Below are 14,440 nucleotides of genomic sequence, written 5' to 3'. Positions count from 1 at the left end.
GTTAATGCGAAATGTTAAAAAAATACCACAAAACTGGTACATACTTCTTGTATGAAACTGATATGTTAATGGGGTAATTGTTTTATAGAATTTCGACACACTAGTCTCCTCTACAGGAACTAATTACAGTATATTTTGATTAACGAAAAGTGATTTTTTTTGTCATTTCACAATTCTATTGTCCATCACTCTAACAGCATCCCTCTCCACACCCCCCCCCCCCTCCCCTCTCTCTATCTTTACATCACAAATGTATAATATGATATGATCACCCTATTGTTAATGGAATGGCGTTAATGAATAGAGGTTGAGCTGGTTTTTCCTCCACCTTTTCCTCGTCGTTCCCTGCCTTGTGCTCCACCTCCAGCTTTAAGCTCCCCGAGACCAAACTCCCGATTTTGGCGGGAGGTGTGTATTTCACCCAAGTCATGTCCCCTTGAGGAACCCACTCAAATCCTAACTCCCGCGTCTGATTAATGAGACAAGTATCGTGTGTAGGAATAAAGCCATAGGCAATGTCATTTTTAAGGAGGATCTTTCGTGTGAGATCGCGGAGGATGATATTAAAATACCCGTTTTTACGGTACTCGGGGCGAATATACAACATAGCCATTGATCCGTTATACTGCATACACATATAGGCACGTAGTGTTCCTTGTTCGTCAAGCAGACACGAGCTGTCGAATCGTTCAACAACGCTAAGGAAATAGCCCTCTATGTCCGTCCTTGACCACTCCCAGTCCTGTGCCATAATGGGCACGTGCTCCGGTCCGAGAGTAGACAGGCGCAAACCACTTGGCACTCTGAAAAGAACCCAAACAAATGTGAAATTAAAACAACGTTAATGGTCATTAAAGATTCCACAAACTGTTTGTCACAGACTGAGCATAAAAAAAACTTAGAAAGAGCTCGGAGATTTGTCTCTCAGATGTATGGTACCTGTCGATCCCTGCCGGGACCGTCATGTGCTTTCACAGTTGTGTCCATTGACAAGTACTTCTAAATTGTTATGGATAGTACGCATGACCAAGAATGTTCGTAAACATTCATAATTAGAAATAGCCTTGTCAAAGACCCGTTTCCTTATGGAGGGAATAAAGACCTTATAGAAAGTAGAGGTTGATAAAAAGTCCATGTTTTCTTACGGAGGAAGAATCAACAATACTTTATGCAGAATCCAAAAAGTAGACCAACAGTGGTCATAACAACGCAATATTATGGAAACTAGTAGGACTTAGCACAAATCAGACTGTCTGTACAGCTGTATCATGTAGTACGGATGGTTGTAACTAAATTCTAATGAATTAGCCACATGCACATGGACCTAAGAAATTCTTACGTGTGTAGACTCCCCGTCCCCTAAAGAAAGAAAGAACAAAAGAGTATGTTGCTACAAAGACGTGGGAATATGTCAAAATACTGCAAAATACTGTATTTTCGTAGGACTCAAATAAGTGGTTTTATTAACCAAACTCCGCCATAAATGCAGCCCTTTAAATGAAGATCTCTTTAACATTAATCTAATCGACTCTCCTTCTTGTGCATGTGGATATCCTTATGAAAATGCTCATCATTTCTTCTTTGCATGTGGTAGATATAACGACCAACGTCTGGTCATGTTCAGAAACCTTCATAAATATTTACCGTTAAGTTTAAATAAACTATCATTTGGCCATGAAGACTGCTAAAGTGATGATAATAATTTATATATGTGTAACAGTACATAGTGGGTACTCGCCGGTTTTAGATAGGTCACGTTCCATGTTCTTGTGTCTTTCTATGAAATCGCATAATTATTTCTTTCCAATTAGTTTAATTTGGTGTCTGAATTAGCATGGCTTGCGAGTATGCTTGTGTTGTGTGATAACTGATTTGGTTGGTGCGGTTAAATGTAAAATATAGCGTAGGATATATTTAAGATGTATTTTGTAAGAATGTATTTATTTAGCCATGAAATTTGAGTAAATCTCTCTCTCTCTAAATTAAAAATGATACGTTTATAATTATTTTGAGCCATCTTGAAATGTGTATATGTAATTGTTTTTCATCTAAAGGAAAGGGCGTTAATAATGTTATTTTATCTTGTGCCCAATCCTTTAGCTTAACGACAATAAAATGCGTTTAATTAATAAAGTCTTCCGAACATGCATCTTTCTGCTCGCTCTTGATTTCGTGATTAGACCTTGCTCACCATATCTTTTAGTACTAAACTCAATGTCATCATTTAAACGTTTATCATTTCGTTGTCATATGTATGCGAGGTTTCAGAGTACTCCTAATTTGTAGAGAATAAATTCCTCCCTAAAATTGTTTACAGTAAATCTGAAAGAAGTTCACTGTTTGCAGTAGGGAATCACACTTACATTGGAAAGAATATATCATCCCTTGATACCTATAAATATAATTTTACGACAGTACGTGAGGTTGAGAACGTGTCCTATATCTAATAACACAGACAACCGTGTATCCCTCTTGTAGTGTACAATGTTTGTGTCATGTTGTAACCCAGACAGGAGGATAAATTTCCCCGCGGGATGTAACACAAGAAATAAGGTCGTGACCACAGCACGCCATAGGTACCTGTACAGGTAGTCCGTAAACGAGTGATCATCTTGGCTTTAAATGTTCCAGATACAACGCGAAATCTGAACGTTTTCTACGTACGTATTGTGTATATTAGTATCATAAAAAATTCTCGTCGACTGACCTTGTACCTCTGGTTTTCAGGCAAAGTTAAGGATACGCTGTACATTGTTTCACAATACAAGGGGCAGATATTTCATATTTGTACTGGCTTTGCCAATGCGGGGGCATCGTCGTCGTCGTCGTCGACGACGACAACGACAACAACAACAACAACAACAACAACAACAACAACAGGAATCGTTTTTAACGGTTTACTACTTTTTTTCATGGGAACATGATTTTTACTTTAGCTTTGTTTTCCGGTAAATGAAAACGAGCGATGAATTGGTGTACCTCTCTTTGGGCCTTGCATGACGTAAAGGAGTCAGACAATTATGGTAAATTCTCAGTTGGGTAGATTCCCGTCTTTTGACAACCGTCTATCAAAGGCATTTCTACAACTCTGTCGTGTGAAATTAATCCAGCCATGATTAATCACCTCCGACCGGTCATTATGTCACAATATGCCCGATAAACGGTCCTAGTTGTGTTAACAGGATTATGATTGCTGAGATCAAACATTTCTCTATAAAGTCATAATGAAGTGAGAATTATCTATTTAGAATCTCAAACAAATTTTCAATTTAATTTCGCGTTTTGAGATTCGGTCACAATAATCGTGATACCTTGCAATTCACGTGTCAATTATAACTACCTTAATGCACTCTGGGAGATTGACCGTGGGGATTTGGACTATGCGTGATGTACCTGTGACATACAACACGACTTGTAAATAAATATTTAAAGTCGTATAATTGGTCATGTTATTCAATCAACCACCTGTTTACTGTACACGGAACCATCGACACTTCTTATTTGTTCTAGTCTATATTTAGAAAAAATGTGGAGGCGTTCGATAATGATGTTATGCTGGCAATGTCCGATACCTTTTCAAGCCGTTTTTTATTTCGAAATTGCTGCATCTGATTGCTCTAGACATTGTGTGCGTAAAGGTTTGAAAACCAACGACAAGATCATATTTCCTCTCCTCATTTTATCCGTATACGAGAGGAGCTGTCGTTTATTTAATAAAAGGTGTATTTTGGTATTTTCTGAAATTGACATTGACTTGTTGACAATATGCTACTGGTGTCATGAGGTCTCCCTTATCATGCTTTCTGAGGGCATTTCACTGAACAACAAACGGGAGGCTCGTCACAAGACATCATGAGAAATTAAGGTGAAGTGTCTTGCCCAAGGATAAATCATCTCCAAAAACAGAATCGTCCATTTCTCACTTTCCGAGCCGGAAAAACAAAACGGCATTTGTAGGGAGTGTAAAAATCACTAGTCCTCTCGGATAATGTTCAGCGAGGTAGCCATCCGATACAACAAGAAGATCCCACCTAAATTTGTGGTTACTGGTTGTTCTCAGGGCGATCAACCAAGCAAACATAGGTTTTCAACGATTCTAACTAACTAGACCAGCTAAATGTCCCAGAAATATCGACAATTGTAGATCTGATAAAATAGATAACCTGTTTTCTTATGACTATTTGTTGATCTAACTGTCTGTTTATTTATTTATTTTTCGTTCATATTAGCAAAGACAAATTTTGGTTTACCTTCAGAATTCCTATTACAGTCAAAGAATTTATATGCCCTAGGTGGATCCTAGCACAATTATACCAGCGATAATTATGGGACCTGGTCCTGGAGCCAGTGGTTTGTGAACAAAAATCAAATTGTTCCTATTCAAAATTTGATTTACACTTTCCCAAGAGAAGTATGGCTACGAAATTTTAAAACATTTTTTTTTTCAATTTTGTATAGTTCATTTTTTTTTTTTTTTTTTTACTAACCATAGTTATCTCTAACCATCTCTGGAGCAACCGGGGCCAGAAGTCCAATAGCTTTAGTCCTGTAGCCCATATTGTCGCCTGGAATGCCATCAGCTGGGTTTATTTAAATGATGACATATTGTATAGTAAATGCAATGGCATACTTACTCGGGTTGGTCCGGTGGTGACTGTTTGGTCCACGCGTACATAAACCTGGGTTCACAAGAGGAAAGTGTCCCCTTCTGCTTCCGCGTCATCTCGGTAAGAAGTAGAACTAGGTCATTGGGTACACCTATAACGTAACAAATTCAGAAATGGTAAAAAGAATTTCTGAAAGATGAAACGAGACCAGAATCACTTCAGGCTTAAATACAGTCTTACAGCTTTGTCCGAAAGTCAAATCAAATTATTATTTCGTCAGTAGATGAACTATAGGTCACTGTGCCCTTATCTCTGGGATTGGTTGGCTTTTGAGATAGTATGTGTTTAGATCCATCAGAATGTTTTTTTCTCAATATATTAAGAAAATCATCACCAAAGAAATGTTTGATATCAATTTTTTTATGTAAAAGCAATGCCGAGATATTAAAATTCAATAAACAAAAATCAAGAAATCCTAAATCGTATGGTTATACGTTTAGTCTACTCGATGTGTTCACGCATCTTGACACGTTTAATTCAAACGTTATCACAACAGAATTCCATTCTAGAGTCGTCAATGATATTTATCTTTGATTTATTTATCAAATGAAAACTTACACGTTAATTTAAACAGTAAAGGTAACGGAGATGTTGACCGCCATGGTTGTTTATTTTATCGTTCTTTTTCATCACAAAAGGCAAAACAGAGACTGTGACCTTTACTGAAGGTTATGCCATTTTTAGATTTTACATTTTTGTCATCACAAAATGGATCTTGTTCGTAAAATGTATTACGTCTTTCTGATCTAGGTCATGTTACACACTTTTGCTTACAATGTATTTTTTACCATTATATCGCAAACAAACACAGTGATGCAGTCAGTGGGCATTACTAAAGCGCATTTGTCGCTTAATCACATTCATCACGCATCCTGATCTAGTCGAAGCATTGTCACCTTGACATTGCAAAAAGAAGATTTTGAAGCAGATATCTTGGCTTTATACTGATATGGTAATTTTTAATGACGTTCAAAAGTTCAAAAGAAAGAAAGATAGAAAAAGTTTACTAGGCTTGTGCTGTGGAAGGAACACTTCACAAAACATATGTAAGAAAATAAAATAGTGATATAAATGTATTTATGGTCGTTTTTTTTGTTAACTTAATAATAAAGGTGCACATTGCCATGAAAATCGACACCTCGCTCACCTGTGAAAATCGCCGGTTTGCTCCAGTCGATGACGTCAGGACGTTGAATAAAGTATTTCAAGGTTGAGAGATTTTTTGTATAACAAATGTAGGTGTTTTCGAAGAATCTTTTCACCTGTAAATATTTTAAGGGTAGACTTCAGCGGCACACATCAGTGTTATTTCGTATACAGTTTCGCTTAACAATATCCATGTCAATGAGAGAAAAAAATCACTTCGAGTCAAAATGAAGCCTTGTGTAATAAGACATCATAGAAAGAAAAGATGTGGAGCGTGAATAAAGCACTGTAAAATTTCCACCAACCCCACAAGAGAAATACGTCACGCACTTTTGTGCTGATTTCTATATTTCAGGCAGTACTCAATTATATTTTTTATTCTTCAATGATTCGAAAAAAAACTGATTTCAGCTTTCAATATTTTTTTTTCAATTTCAATTAATTTTTTCACAATGCTTTAGTAAGATTTCACCCAAAAGACGATAAATTATGAAGCTTTATTATATTTAAGCAAAAAACTTCAACTAAACAGGAGAAGAAGATTTTAAATATTTGCTCCTTTATTTTCCCTAGTCTGACCCCTTCCCCGTGCTGTGAAGTCTTCTGTGTACAAAGAAAACAGTACATACAGAAATAATGGAGGGGTGGATAAGTGTGGGGAGGAACCGTTTAACCAGTAAACAAAATTTCGTTTACTTCACCCAAGGATCCTTCAAACAAACTTTTAAAATATTTCCCGTTCTTTGGGCCCCGCCCTCAAATTTTAGAGGACCGAAATCCATTGTTTATAAGGAATTGGTTCCCCTCCACGAGAACGTTTCAGACCAAATTGGAACAGAATAATAACATTCCTAAAGCAGATGAGAGAGATTTTAAAGAAGTTGTTCTATTTCTGCTATTTGGTCCGAAGAGGGGAGGGGACAGACCCACCGCTTATACAAAAATTGCTCCTCTTCACCCAAGGATGTTTCCAAATTTGGAGAAAACCCAATCATTCAAAAATTTGCTACATTTTCCCTTTTAGGCATCTCCTCTTTGGCCTCAAGGGTTCGTATATACTATTTTTACAAAACTGAGTTTCTTTCTCCAAGGATACTTCTGACCAAATTTGACCAAAAATTTGACGATTCGTTTATAATCAGTAGTGATTTGAAGAAAAGACGACGGACGCCGCCGTGTGCCGGAGATAGGAAAGAAGCCCATGTTAGGGATCCTATGTAATAAATAAATCAATCTCTGCTCTGGAATTTTAGTTCACATGTGGGCCGAGCGGGCTGTTGCCAAGATTTATCTCAAAGCAAGCCTCTCTTTTGTGCAAAATGAATTTTCAAATTAATATGTAATTAATTCATTGATAAATATCAACTGTACAAATAAGTTTTACAGTTAAAATCTGTTATGCTTTCATCGTTTTCAAACCAATGTTGACGTTTTTAACTTTTTGGCAGTATGTCGACGGATTTTGAATCATGTTGGCAATATATCATGGTTTAAGTATTCATAATATACATAATTCGGTACAAAGACTTCGATTTAAACGTATTTTTATTGCATTTCAAATGTAAAGAAATTGGGCACGAGTTATATAACTTATAAAAAGCCCTTTTTCTACTATGAGACATATATATATCAAGTAAATAAAACTCAAGGGGCATATCTACTTTACGTTATACTGTCATACAATCACACGCGTACGGAAATGTAGATATTGTAAAAAGTCTCGTTTATCGTGGTTTATATTCATGAAACTCCGATGTATTCCAAAAGTCTATCAGTGGTCACGTATCTAGATTATCCTAACAATTACCAGAATGTTAATCAAACACTTTACCTTATTTTCTGAATTAGGTCGGAGAAGGATACATGACCACTTCGGCCAATCATCCACCAGCAGTTCAATGCCCGGTAAATAGCCATTTAGAAGGTTACGTATCACGTAAAATATCTGAAATCAGATACAAAAGAATCCTTACATGAGGGCATAAAGAAATATTGTCATAACATGTATTCAAAACGTTGCTTTTATAAAATTAAACATTTCAGGAAGAACTCAGCAATCGGGAAAGTATCGATTATTCCCGATTTCATCCAGGTACAATAAAACTATTGAGTGCGAATTTCGAACGATTTCAGGGTAATCTAAATATACGCGTTTCCGTCAAGGTTCACAAAAAGGACAGACGGACACGATCTTATCCAAAATGGATTCCTTAAAATTATGACTAAAGTATTTAAAAAAACATCTCTATTTTGTGATATCGACAAAATACTATTTAAATATATATTATTTTTTTTTAGATATCACATTTAATTCCATTATGACATTCCGCCAATATTGATAAAGGTATTGAGGATGTAACTGAAAGTCATACCGACGTCGTTGGGCTGTCTAATTAAAACGTTATCTTTACCGGATATATTTTTTGTACCGACCTCCTGTATCAACATCGAAACATTACAAAGTGCACAGCATTACCATCAAGGGCGTTTGATGCGACAACAACATAATAACTTAAATGTGTAATTTCAAAAATGTGCAATCACAAAGTGTATATGTAAATGTTTTCATATAATTAAAAAAAATCTTACACCTCACCAAAATATCTCGGATCGTAAAATAGTTTTGAACCAAAGTCAAAGTTGTCGAAAACTTCGTGAACTGTATACTAGACATTGGCTATAGGACAGGCATAGCTAAGCGCAATATTGAATAATGTGTCTTCATTGAACAATTGCTATCTTTTATACACAATATTATTGTATATATTGAACAAAGTATTGTTATTGAAGTAAACGAACAAACAATGAATTCCTTATATGTGTCACACGAGTAACCATAATATCATATCGTTGTTCGAAATTTAGCTTCCTTTAGAGGCAGAATTGACCAAAATTATGGAATTGCTTTGACCTCTTGATCTCCCACCCCCTCTCCCCACCCTTACACCCCTCTCCCGCCTTTGTCTTCTTGTTTTTAGTTGTATTAAATTCACTTAACGCCTTACCCAACAAGGCCAATATTTATGTATAGATGAAATGTGTATCACAGGAGAGGCAGTTCATAATGTTGTACTAACTTGTGCCCAATTCTATTGTCTTTTCTTGGCAATAAAATATGTTTAAACTTTAACCTAAAAACTGTGTGAAATGTGTATACAGTTATGATTGATCGTGTTCCTGCAAGGCCTTGGCATAAACTAAATATAGATCTGAAATTTACTAGAACGCTGAGCCGTGAAGAAGGACAGATTGAAATACATGTTTCGTAAGCCAGAGCGATGTAACGTGATAGTTCACAAACGTGTATACCATGATCACTGGGACCTGAGTGTACATTTTGTCTTATTGAATAGGTCCAAACATTCGAAATTTCACCTACAAATTATCAGGACCCTAGGATTCATGCTAAGGCGGTCTTTAAAAATTATTTCAATTAAGTACTATAACACGTACATCGGGGGCGAGGGAGAGAAGAGAGAGAGGGAGGGACGAGGTCTGAGTATAATTCCATCAGATAGAAATAATATCTTATAAATGAATGAATGACCCTCAACCCCGCCCCTTCTGAGACGGTTTTAGGTGTTTTGAACCTGAAGACACCAATTATCAATTATTTACATATACAGAAACAGAAGAAATCTCCTAGCCCACATTGGTCGCCTCTGTGAATTCAATTTGTTAGAAAGTGTTGATTACATTCAAATAACCGTCCTGTTATGGGCCCTTTGTACAATTGTGTAACATATGGCGACATAATTACGTCATTAAACTAGGAAGGTATCACTGGTATGGTATGGATTTTCTCACTAAACGTAACCTACCAACAGCTGGTGGAATATGACGGACAATATTGTTGGACATGTGTAGGTGGGTTGTATATCCAGTTATACAATAAAACAAGAGACAGAAACCAAAATGCTAAAAATAGTCCATACACTGCACGTTATTTTTCTCAATTGTATCAAAATCTAGATACATTAGCCACGCACAGATGTAAAAATGTCCATTATGAAATATCATAAACGGGTTTACGTAGTACACAAGAAAGAACGGAGCTTCAATGAGCTACAAGCATCATGTGTATGTTTTATCTTTACTGACGGACATTTGACCCTGTATATCTTTCAAGTTTGCCTCTAAACATGCTGCACATTTCACTGAATTGAAGCATTCTTTTAAATATTTGGCATTGACTTTGAAAAAGAGAGGCGGACGAACAGACAGATAGAGGTAAATATTTGATGTACCCGCCATTTACTGGGTCTGAACTAAGATGAATGCAGCCAAGCTCAAATCGAATCCTTTACGCCGCGTTCTGTTTTGTTTTCTAATGGATCGAACTCCATTTCAATAAACTATCGAATTTGTACCCGGATATCCAGTTACACTCCGGGTCCACTTACATTTCTTTATGAAATCCCTTAATCCTGAAAACGACGAAACGAACAAGATAACTCTTCAAAGATGCTTCGTTTCGTCTTTAAGTATGTGTGTTTTGCATCACCGAGAAGTCACACACAAAACTTAGTTCGCGACAACTAAATATGTATGTTAATAGTGAAATTTGTCACTCAAGTGTAGAACATAATTTGTGTTAAATCTTAATGTGACCCGCTGGCTTATCAGACAGATAGTTTAATTGCGGTCACCTTAGTGTCAGAATCATGCCGTGAAACATTGGCTGGACATGCTCTCCACCATGGAGACATTAACTGGTCACGGTTTAATTGTAGATCAGTAGAAGACACTTTCCCTATCAGAATTAGATTATAATTGCTTTAGGATAAACTGTAAGATCACAGCAAATAGAGTCAGTCCTGGTGTGGCCGTGGAAGGAGTAACTTGTTAAGCTCGATACTCAGGCCATACATGTTATCATTGTTGTAACTTGTGTTAATACTCAACATTTGTACTTGAGAACGGTTGTTGCTGGTCTTTTGTATAACATAAGGAGAGTACAACATAGAGGGGTAACATATTCTGGTGGCAGCGGTAAAGGATCATTCTAAGGAGAAGGACTCCGTTATCAAAGATATAACGCTCATTAGAACTGTTTAATATGTCGACGCCTGAAGAAACGGAAACTGCGAAGATGACGGCAGCACAAACAAAGTTGGAAATAAGAAGACTCGAAATTCAAGCAGAGAAAGAGGAAAAAGAACGCCAAATGAATTTCGAAAGAGAAAGGATGACGATGGAAGTGGAAAGAGAAAAGATGAGAATGGACGCCGAAGAAAAGGAAAGAGAACATCAAAGGGAAGTGGAAAGAGAAAAGATAAGAATGGACGCTGAAGAAAAGGAAAGAGAACATCAAAGGAAAGTGAAAGAATTGGAACTAGAGATTGAAAAAGCAAAACTTCAAAAGGAACGGTGTGAGACAAATTCTAACCCTGTGCCGTTTAGACTGAAACTTCAACCTTATAATCATACTGAAAGTGAGGATATAGTGACATTCTTATCAGAGTTTACTGCTTTATCAACACAGGCTGGATGGACAGAAGAAGTAAAAATGCTACAGCTGAGATCCTTGTTAACAGGTGAGGCCAGAGAGGTAGCTATTCAAGCACATGGGTCATTTGAAGAACTTTGTAAAGCCCTAATGGACAGGTACGGGAAAAGGCCCTACCAATATTTCAAGCTATTACAGACAGCCCAAAGGGAACCTAAGGAAACATACAGAGGACTTATGGCAAGAATTGAACAATATCTTACTAGATTTGTGGACTCAGTAGAGGATGTCATGGAAAAATTCAAAGAGGAATATTTTCTTAGTGCATTGCCAGTGTCACAAGCACAATGGATACGCCGTAACAAAGGGTCAAGCAGTGTGGTTGAAGCCGCAGAGGATTATATTCTACCTGAACGGAATATAAACAAATCAACGCAAGGTAAAAGTATAAATGGAAAAACTTTTACCTCTGATCGGGACCAGAGAAAGGAGCAATCGACAGAGCAAATGAAAAGTGTGCAGTGTTACAATTGTAACAAGTACGGGCACTTCGCGAGGAAATGTCCAAAAAACAGAGAAGGTAAAAATCTTGCAGGATTTTTAGTGCGACAATACACGGGAGGACTTATCCATGTCCCAGGAGAGGTCAATGGCCGTGATATTAGTTTCGTGAAAGACACTGGGTCAGCGATGACCTTGATTAGGGAAGATCTGGTGGACCCAAGTTGTGTATTGGAGGGTCAGCGGGAGACGCTGTGTACAGCGACTGGACAGCCGTTTTCAGCCAAACTGGCTATCGTTGATATGGACACGCCATATTATAAGGGACATGCTCAGGTCGGATTAGTGCCTGACCTTGTCGCTGAAGCCCTGTTGGGGGTAGACATCATAGAGAGACAATCAAAGGCTGTGAATGTTGTTACGCGTGCACAACATCGTAATAACATTGCTGAAGAAAGGCTAGCTGAGGACAAGGCAAAGGAATGCCATGTAAAAGTTGGAATGGGCCCCGACACGGACCAAGTGGATGCCAGTAAGGGAAGTGATGTTGGACAGGCGAACGATGTGGACCTGGACCATGGCGATGGCGTTGGTGAGGACATTGACAACATCAGTGAGACTGTATCCCACAGCAATGGGGATGATACAGTTAACATCACAACAGAGGAACCGCTTGAACTTTCTGCTGTAAATGCTGAAGTGCTTAGTAAGCTTCAGCAGGAAGATCCAACTTTAGCCAACATTCGGAGAAAAGCTGCAAGTTCAGAGGAATCTGTGCTGGAAGATAGGAATGCCCTGTACTGGGAAAATGGGATTCTCCGTAGGAAATGGGAGTCTAGTGATGGAGCCCAACATGGAGTCCAGGTAGTACTACCAGAGGCACTACGTCTCAATATCATTAAATTGGGACATGATAGACCACTTGCGGGACATTTAGGGATAGAAAAGACCAAAGAGCGTGTCGTTAATTCGTTCTATTGGCCAGGAATTTTTAAGGACATACAGGAATACTGTAGTACTTGTAACGTATGTCAAAAGACCGCCAGAAGACGTGGTGACGAGAAAGCTCCATTAGGACAACCACCGATCATTAGTGAGCCATTTTACAAAATATCTATGGATGTTGTTGGGCCACTGTCTCGAACAAAGAAGGGGAACAGGTTTATTCTTACCGTTATGGATGACGCAACAAGGTACCCAGAGGCTTTTGCATTAAAGAATGTGGACGCAGAAACCATAGCTAACACATTGGTGGAACTGTTCAGTAGGGTAGGAGTGCCTCGTGTTATTCTGACAGACCAGGGCACAAATTTCACCTCAAAAATGATACAAGAACTCTACCGTGTGATGGGAATCAAGGGCATAACCACATCGCCATATCACCCACAGGCTAATGGGAAGGTAGAAAGATTTAACGCAACTCTCAAAGCTGTGTTAAAGAAACTCTGCACGTCAAATCAGGAAGCCTGGGACGAGCTTTTGCCATATGCATTGTTTGCATATAGGGAAGTACCCCATGAGGAAACGGGATTCTCACCATTTGAGATGCTATATGGATGGCCGGTCAGAGGACCATTACAGATTTTAGAGCAAGCCATGACAGGTGAAGGAGAGCTTAGAAAATCTGTCATTGACCATGTTGTTCAGATGAGAGAAAAGCTCGCAATGGTTAGAGAAACAGTACAGGAAAACCTGACAATCAAACGGCAAAAGATCAAAGAGTGGTACGACAGAAGCGCCACAAAACGGGAACTTCGACCTGGGGACGAGGTTCTACTATTACTACCATCAGACACATCAAAAATGGTCGCCCAATGGAAAGGACCATATAGGGTCATAAGGAAAGTCAACGACGTCAACTATGAGGTCAATGTTGGAGGACGTCGTAAACGAGTTGTTTATCATATCAACCTACTACGGAAGTACAATAGAGCTGTCCAAAACGTCATGTTTGTCGAAAAGGTTGACATCGCCGATTCTGATTTTGACGGTTCTAATTCAACATTGGAGGTAACACTGGATGTTACACTTGGCAAAATGTTAGATAAGTCACAGCGCCAAGAAATCCGTCAGCTTTGTCAAGAATACAGTGATGTCATAAATCCTAATCCAGGAAAAACATTGTTAGTTACGCACAGCCTGAGGACAACGTGTGAGAAACCAATCCGACAACAGCCATACAGAATTCCCCAAGCCAAAAAACAAGAGGTGAAGAAAATGTTGGATGAAATGATAGAGCGTGGTTATATAACACCTTCCTCAAGTCCATACTCATCTCCAATAGTTTTGGTGGAAAAGAAGGATACTACAACTCGGCTATGTGTGGATTACAGGAAACTCAACGACGTAACTGTATGTGACGGGTACCCAATACCCAGGGTGGACGAGATATTTGAAAAGCTAGGCAAAGCTCAATACCTCAGCACTATGGACCTAGCAAAGGGATACTGGCAGATACCTCTGTCTCCAGATTCACAGGAAAAGTCAGCTTTCGTAACTGAATTTGGACACTTCCAATTCAAGGTAATGCCTTTTGGTATGAAAACAGCGCCTGCTACATTTGCAAGAATGATGGACAGACTGTTAGCAGGAGTAGAACATGTGGTCGCTTACTTTGATGATATAGTGGTATACAGCGACACATGGAAGGAACACCTTGAACATATCAAGACTGTAT

The 14,440-nt window shown here is 38.3% G+C and overlaps 2 protein-coding genes across 2 annotated transcripts; one reads left to right on the top strand and one right to left on the bottom strand.

The window, feature by feature from the left end:
* Window positions 1-268: 268 nt before the first annotated feature.
* Window positions 269-8,319, bottom strand: LOC132554045 (glycine N-acyltransferase-like protein Keg1). The gene is made up of 5 exons (XM_060218342.1): window positions 8,290-8,319; window positions 7,645-7,758; window positions 5,815-5,929; window positions 4,635-4,758; window positions 269-803 (listed from the first exon to the last, which is right to left on the bottom strand). Exons 1-5 carry the CDS (start codon window positions 8,317-8,319, stop codon window positions 269-271), a joined length of 918 nt encoding a protein of 305 aa, XP_060074325.1.
* Window positions 8,320-10,872: 2,553 nt separating this feature from the next.
* LOC132554061 (uncharacterized) lies at window positions 10,873-14,391 on the top strand (the record flags this gene model as incomplete). Its single annotated transcript, XM_060218358.1, has 1 exon — window positions 10,873-14,391. A coding segment is annotated over exon 1 (3,519 nt), but the record flags the coding sequence as incomplete, so codon positions are not given.
* Between the last annotated feature and the right edge of the window lie 49 nt (window positions 14,392-14,440).

This window comes from Ylistrum balloti, unplaced genomic scaffold, assembly GCF_031769215.1.
Source record: "Ylistrum balloti isolate Yb309-2 unplaced genomic scaffold, AGI_CSIRO_Ybal_v1 Utg370374, whole genome shotgun sequence".
Lineage (NCBI taxonomy): Eukaryota > Metazoa > Mollusca > Bivalvia > Pectinida > Pectinidae > Ylistrum > Ylistrum balloti.
This window is presented reverse-complemented; position numbering and strand designations above follow the sequence as displayed.